The sequence below is a fragment of the Branchiostoma belcheri genome, unplaced genomic scaffold (assembly GCF_001625305.1).
Source record: "Branchiostoma belcheri isolate BF01 breed outbred unplaced genomic scaffold, Haploidv18h27 scaffold1, whole genome shotgun sequence".
NCBI lineage: Eukaryota > Metazoa > Chordata > Leptocardii > Amphioxiformes > Branchiostomatidae > Branchiostoma > Branchiostoma belcheri.
Genome location: NW_017802379.1, coordinates 11,459,771 through 11,468,069, shown reverse-complemented (window position 1 = coordinate 11,468,069; position 8,299 = coordinate 11,459,771). Strand labels below are relative to the sequence as shown.

Genomic DNA, 8,299 nt, shown 5'->3' with positions numbered 1-8,299 from the left:
TGAGAGAGAGATGTACATAATTAAATGTAAATTATGCAAATGAGGACTTTATTTGCATAATTAATGAGGAAATTCTATAATTACAGTGTTTTACATTTTCTCGCGATCTGGACATGCTAGGGTCATGAAATTTTGATGGAAGGTAGCTCTCGTGCTTGGGAAGAAGTCATATGAGTTTGGGCCCCCTAGCGGCTTGTTCTGGAACTGCAGGGCACTTTCTGGCGAAATGTTTAAAAGCCAATAAGTCCAGACAGGAACAACATATTTTCATTATTTTGGGTGTGTAGGTAGCTGAGAGACAGATGTACATAATTAAATGTAAATTATGCAAATGGGGACTTTTATTTGCATAATTAATGAGGAAATTCTATAATTACTAGTGTTTTACTATTATACTATGTAACCTATGGCAGGCGGAACTTCAACAGATACTAATTATGCAAATGATGACCTAATTTGCATAATTAATGTGAAAATTCTATGATTTCGTAATGGTGAATGATGAGAATGTCATACTTGGGACATCTGTAAGTTAATCAAAAGTTAACATACATCACGATGCATATATCATGTTAATGCAGAGGTCATTTGAACAATTAAAGAAGAAATTTACATTTACATATCAAGATCATATTTCATGGAGGTATGAGATCTCGGAATTCTAGTATTTTAGTATTAGTTTGTTTATGTACCGTTGTTGTTTCTTTGCCATACAATGTACCAGCTACAGTTGTTGAGCAATATAGTTGATTAATTGATTGATTGATAGATTGATTGATTGATTGATTGATTGATTGATTGATAGATTGATTGATTGATTTTTTTTACTGTCTGTGGGGAGGGGGGGGGTCGTCACTGAATGCCATCCAGTAAATTTCTAGCAGCCACCGATTTATGAATAATTTATCAAGGCCCACGGACCCGGTTCTTTCACTTGTAGAGTAGCCAATTACAACTGATCCGGTGGCACAAGATGTGCAAAAACACGTACTTCACAACCATTGTTCGTCAATATAAAGCGCTTATACATTACAAAGAGAATTTATTTTAGTAGGACTGCCATTTCTTTAGTTTGCAGCATGTGTATTGAGAACGGGCAGGTCGGTTGTTGGTACGGGCGATGTGGTGAAGCCATTTGCTGCATTTGCTTCCAAACAAATTTCTGCATTTCTTGTTACAACCTGTTTCTCTTCTAGCTCATCACTTGTCAACAATGACAGATGACGTGGAGAAGGCCACAGCCACTATCGCCGCTTCCAACACCGAGCAGGCACCACCAATAATGCGCCCTCCAGTGATCGTCATACCATACGTACGGTGGTATCACACTATCAAATGGACCGTGTTCACCTGCCTGTCTTTCTTCGTGCTCTACCAAACGGAGTACGACCCGGTAAGCACTATTTACACGTTTGCACAGTAAAAGTACATCTAAAATAATACTGATTTCATACAGCATACAAAATGTATGTTGTATGAAATAAGTATTACTTTAGATGTACTTTTACTGTTTAGTCAATACTAAATATATACTTCATGTCTATAGTGCGCTGTTATAAAATTTTGTTTAGTGACTTACCATTTCGCAATAGAAAATGCATAGAGGATCCGTATTATTTCTCTTTAAAAACACGTTTCGGAGCATCAGCTATTTTCATCGCTTACTAAGATTTAATACAAATTAAACCTGTACGATGGCTCATATAAATCAACACAAAAACGTGGTACGATGTGGCGTAACGGTTAGAGCGTTGGACTTGGGATTACCAATAGGTTCCGGGCTAGATACTCACCGTGGCCCGAAGTTGTGCCCTTGGGAAAGCACTCTACAAGACGTCCCCACCTGTACGGTGTGTTACTGTACATTCTCTCTTAGATAACAATACATCTACATGACATGTTTTATTTTGCATTTGGCATTGTTCCCGACAGTTTTTTTGTGTGTGTTTCTCTGTGTCAAACTGTATTGAGGAACGTATTACCAAAGGCGGGGGAAACGTAGCTTTGATGTTGTTGTTTTGCAAAATGTTAACTAGTTGTTTTCTGCTCTTTCAGAAGGCTCCGGGTGTCTTCTGGATATTGATGCTTTACGCGGTAGGATCTCTTCTCACCACCATGCTCGCGCTCTATGTGGATGTGAAGTCGTACCCCTACGCGGATTCCGAGAAAGGGAACTAAGTAGGCCTCTCCATAAGACGAAGACGTCCAGGCACGAATCAATTCATGAATTTCACACTTCCCATAATACCTAGTAAAGATCACGGATATGACGTAAGATCCCCCCATCCGCCTTCCTCGACGTAATATTTCCAAAAAGTTCTATTGATAAACTGGTCAACTATTGATTTGATTTTTTTCTAGTATGCCGTGAATGCATTTTTGCTGGATTAGAGAAATTGACGTACCTTTTATCGTTCTACCTTCTACCGAAGACTCTCCTACTCGCAAGGTCGCAGTTCTTACGTCATATCCCATCCATATCCGTGATCTTTACTAGACATTATGGGAAGTGTAAAATTTATGAATAGAGTGTCAAGAAATCAGATCACGGCATCCACAGAATACATGTACGCAGATAACGTAACGTTAAAATTCGTTCTGTATACGTAAATAGATTGTGGAAAAAGTATTTTAATATTGTCAAAATAAAAATATTTGAGAACAGACGGAGTATTTTTCTGTATCTTCAAAAACTATATTTGTGAAATTTGAACGAAAAGCTTCAATAGGGAAAGTATAAGAAAACAAAGAAACATCACACATGGCATAATCAAACGGTATACATGGAATGTTATCCATCAAAAACAGTGCAAATATTTTTGTCAGTCTTATTTTTTTTAGTGGTAACTATCAAAAAGAGTGTAATTTTTAATACTAAAGTATCAACCAGGCTGAGAAAGCGTAATGTATTTGCCTTGTAAAACAGTGTATTGTATATTGTCACAGAAGGAGAGGAGGCTTTGGGGATCGAGAGGAAAGGGTTTTGGGGAGGTTGCAGGCAAGTGCTGACCCGAAGAGAATAGAAAACAGTTTGTTGTGGTTTGCATCTTTGAAACATGGTAGGGACGACGATAATGATGGTTGCAATATTTTTTTGTGTATCAGTGTACGTGGTTACACAGTGTGGATTAATTTAATTGAATACAAATAAATAAAATACATGTGGCCTCAAAATGCTTTGATTGTATCTTTTTTTTTTAATGAATTTTCAATATTGTCAGACATATACCAGACAGCCATCGGTAATTAAACTGACAGATTCCCTGTCTTAGGTTAAATGGGGGTGTAAGCAATCACACACAGCCTTTCAATGTTAGCTAGAGTTCCACGACCTCATGTCATCGCCAAATAGTATTAACATTGGAGACTGTATTTAATAGTATATTAAACATATTCTGTACCCAGTCTTATCTTAGGAAAGAAAGCCTTCTAAAATTTCAAAGAAATTACTAAATGTAGGTAAATAGCTTTCACAAAAGCATGTACAAATGTGCAATATATAAGGCCGCACATGGAACCCACTAAGTTAGTCCTGGCCTAGCCATAAAGTTAAGCTGCAATACCTTAAAAGCCGCTAGGGAGCCCATTGTTGAACTCTACCTCTACCTGTCATGTACCTATAAATACCTTTAAAAACCTTCCGCGTTTTCTCAAGTTATGTTGTTCAAAAACAAAAACTCAAAAATACACAACTATCTGCAGCAACGTAGGGACATCATAGGATAACCATTTTGACTTTAAAATTTGTTTTATAACCGCTGCACACTTACCAAATATCATTAAGATCCATTGACGGATTTTCGACTTAGGCTGCATACATGTACATTCAATGTAAAAATCCACAAAAAGCCCGCTGCAATCAGATTGGAAAAAGCCAGGTCTTCCAATTTTAAAACATTTTCAAAACAGCAACCCAAACATCAAACAAAAAAAATGCGCCACAAATAATCGAGTTATAATAACGTCGACCTACATACGGATCTACACCACGGTCAAAACGATTACCAACTCTTCTTGACGAAGACATTAAAGAAAGTGTTCCTGTGGTTTAAACTCAACTTTTAGAATAAAATACACAGAAAGGATATGTTTCATTTATTACGTATTTTGGTGTCCTTACATTTTCCTCACATAAAAAGATAAAAGCAAATTATAGATAAACAAACATATAGCATAGATATCAGTAACATATATGTGATAAACCGTTAGATAAAATCTCAGGTACAACCCCGCTAGAGACAATGCGTAATCTTCAAGCAGATAATTTGGGGCTGCTATATATAGAGCATCAAAGTGGCAAGACATTCGCAAGAGAGTATCATCAGTAGGGCAGTATTTAATACTGATGGAAAAAAAAATCAGTTTTATAAAAGAATCCTGACAAAAACGCCCTCACATGTTAAGGCACATGCTCCCCTCAAGCTTCTAATACGTGCTTCGAATTTAAGCATTTGTGTATCTTTATGTACTTGTTTTGAAAGAGCAGTGCTTGATTTGATGTGTAGCTTGGCGAGTACATCTTACCTACACAAACACATAACAACAAGGAAATAGATAAAAAAATAAAGTTAATAAATATCAAACAACGCGAACGTTACTTCCACCAACAACGACATCCGTATGCCTTATAACGATTCCAAATTTGGCGTAAATTAGAATTCAAGATTTGATAAATTATTGATTAATTTTGAGCAAAAATCTGAGCGATAATCTACACTATCCTGCTTTAAAAGAAGAACGATACACTGTAATGCTGACAACCAATCGCTTTCGGCACGGGGGTTAAATAGTATGTTGATTGAATTTCCACATCTATCTTTGATGCACATGCAAATGAAGTGTATGATGTCATTGTCACCTCAGGCAGCACCAAAAGAGACCGTTGTTGCCATGGTGATATAGAGAGACAGAGGCTCGACGTCCTTCTTCATAATTACCGTCCTGTCGTTGCGCTCGCTGTGTGTTGTTGCGTGCAGTCGGCTTCAGCAGCTCATCACCGGGCCAATTTTATTCCACAAACTCTGCTGTTCAACAGGTAAGAGCAAGACCCATCGCTTCATGATGCTATATTGAAGCAATATGTATATATACGACGTGGGCTAATTGTGTAACTGACGGTCAAACGGATAATTTTAGGCGTGTTTACACCAGTAACACTACCAAAAAACATATCTTTTTAAAATTTATTTCTAAAAGTAACCGTTTTGAGCTTTACCATATTGCACTTGAGTTCTTCTTGACATGTCACGGGAACGGGGATGGTACAGCGCATTTAGGCTAGTTGCATTTAAATTTGTCCCCAATATTGTCTGATTTGTATTGTTTGCTTGTGTCTATTTGTGTGTAACTTTTATGTTGTATTATGTCTTTGTTAATCATCTTATGTTTGATGGCGGCTCTTATGTAAGTGTATTAACTTGAGTGCGTCGTCATCACAGTCTTGTATTTTCGAATTCTTTTATGTGCTTTGAATATGACAAGAAAAAATAGAGAAACGTGTTACATATGGAAGGTTTTTCAGAAGATTTGAAGAGACGTGTATCGTTTGTTTTCATCCCCATGGTAACAAAATCTTTGTTGAGTTAACTTAATCACAGGAGGCTTACTATCGGTATCGATAGAAAAATTTGTGAATTATGTTATGGATCAACAAAATGTGCGAATGATACTTCCACTATAGCAAGTAAAGAGATGACCTATTTTATTTTTTTTGTTGCAACCCCCGCAGGGCATTTGTATTCCGAGCTACAGTTGATTTTTATGAAAACCACGGGGTCCTTTTTACTCTTTATTTCATTATGTACGACCCGAGGCGCAATGACGCACAGCTTTAGATTTCTCATCCAAGCCAGGAAGTCTATTATATTTCGTCTCTCTACGACATGCTATTGACTACACTTACATGTAATATAATATTTCTAAAACATAACGCTGACTTGCTATTCAAATATCTTTGTGTCTTTTTGGTCGTTGAGATATTTTTTTTGTCAAAATCTGATCGGCTAGAGAGTACTCTAAACAAGGGACTCGTCTTAGTATTATAATTATTCTGTGTAACATTTCAGCTTCGAAGGAATACGGCGGCAGCTGTTTACACTACACCAAACCACATTAACTCAAAAACAGCTGAGATTCATTGGCTGTATGTCTTTCCCAATAAATTTCCAAAACTGCATCGAGGAAATAAGATTTTTTTAGTTGTTTGAAAACCTTTTAAAAAGGAGCTGTTAGAAAATATGTTCACTCCTACAGCTTATTGCAGTTGCTTCAGCAGTCTATATAGATGTTGTAATTATGGCTGCTCCACACAACGAATAATTCATTGTATTCATGCAGACAAAAGTTGATGCAATCCATAGCTTCCAAAACTAATGTTACGCTACCTCACTCAAAATCAGATATCTTTAATATGTTCCTTTCATGCCCTACTCAGATATCAGTGTAGGTTGGAAAATTCATATTTGAATCACTACAAAAGATTGTAAATAGCTGATATATACGCTCAATTACTGGTACGGAATGTATTAATACTCTTCCTAAGAAAAAGCAATAGATTTGGTTTAGTATCATTAAGGAATAGCTCGTTAGAATTATATTTTAGTATTAGTTTGTGTATGTACCGTTGTTGTTTTTTTGCCATACATTGTACCAGCTACAGTTGTTGACCAATAAAGATTGATGAATTGATTGATTGATAGATTGATTGATTGATTGATTGATTGATTGATTTTTTTTACTGTCTGTGGGGAGGGGGGGGGGTCGTCACTGAATGCCATCCAGTAAATTTCTAGCAGCCACCGATTTATGAATAATTTATCAAGGCCCACGGACCCGGTTCTTTCACTTGTAGAGTAGCCAATTACAACTGATCCGGTGGCACAAGATGTGCGAAAACACGTACTTCACAACCATTGTTCGTCGATATATAGCGCTTATACATTACAAAGAGAATTTATTTTAGTAGGACTGCCATTTCTTTAGTTTGCAGCATGTGTTTTGAGAACGGGCAGGTCGGTTGTTGGTACGGGCGATGTGGTGAAGCCATTTGCTGCATTTGCTTCCAAACAAATTTCTGCATTTCCTGTTACAACCTGTTTCTCTTCTAGCTCATCACTTGTCAACAATGGCAGATGACGTGGAGAAGGCAACAATGGCAGATGACGTGGAGAAGGCCACAGCCATTATCGCCGCTTCCAACACCGAGCCGGCACCACCAATAATGCGCCCTCCAGTGATCGTCATACCATACGTACGGTGGTATCACACTATCAAATGGACCGTGTTCACCTGCCTTTCTTTCTTCGTGCTCTACCAAACGGAGTACGACCCGGTAAGTACTATTTACACGTTTGCACAGTAAAAGTACATCTAAAATAATACTGATTTCATACAGCATACAAAATGTATGTTTGTTTAGTGACTTACCATTTCGCAATAGAAAATGCATAGAGGAGCCGTATAATTTCTCTTTAAAACACGTTTCGGAGAGCATCAGCTATTTTCATCGCTTACTAAGATTGAGTCTGAATACAAATTAAACCTGTACACGATGGCTAATCTAAATCAACACATAAACGTGGTACGATGTGGCGTAACGGTTAGAGCGTTGGACTTGGAATTACCAATAGGTTCCGGGCTAGATACTCACCGTGGCCCGAAGTTGTGCCCTTGGGAAAGCACTCTACAAGACGTCCCCACCTGTACGGTGGAGTGACGCCCACCGAGGTCGAGCCTCTAAGGCTAATAAACGTCTGACTGTATGCTAAAAACACACTACGGATTTGGTGCGCCGATGTGTCAACATCTGCACATTTGCCACCGAGAGGTGTTAATTTCTTTCTTCTTTTCTAAGAGTACTACAGAGGAAAACATGGTGGGCTCGTGTTGTGCATGGGTTGACAGTGCTGGGTCCTATATACAGAAGACTTCAACAAGCAGCCCCCTCCTATGTTACTGTACATTCTCTCTTAGATAACAATACATCTACATGACATGTTTTATTTTGCATTTGGCATTGTTCCCGACAGTTTTTTGTGTGTGTTTCTCTGTGTCAAACTGTATTGAGGAACGTATTACCAAAGGCAGGGGAAACGTAGCTTTGATGTTGTTGTTTTGCAAAATGTTAACTCGTTGTTTTCTGCTCTTTCAGAAGGCTCCGGGTGTCTTCTGGATATTGATGCTGTACGCGGTGGGATCTTTTCTCACCACCATGCTCGCGCTCTATGTGGATGTGAAGTCGTACCCCTACGCGGATTCCGAGAAAGGGAACTAAGTAGTCTTCTCCATAAGACGAAGACGT

The 8,299-nt window shown here is 38.0% G+C and overlaps 1 protein-coding gene across 1 annotated transcript in view; it reads left to right on the top strand.

Moving 5' to 3' along the window:
* Positions 1–8,299, top strand: part of LOC109485829 — a 23,215-nt gene extending 14,916 nt beyond the window's left edge. Inside the window, exons 2-3 of the mRNA XM_019789536.1 lie at positions 7,107–7,330; positions 8,150–8,299. Of these exons, the coding sequence (XP_019645095.1) occupies positions 7,124–7,330; positions 8,150–8,272 (330 nt within the window). The 5' untranslated portion in view covers positions 7,107–7,123 and the 3' untranslated portion in view covers positions 8,273–8,299. The remainder of the gene's footprint in view (positions 1–7,106; positions 7,331–8,149) is intronic.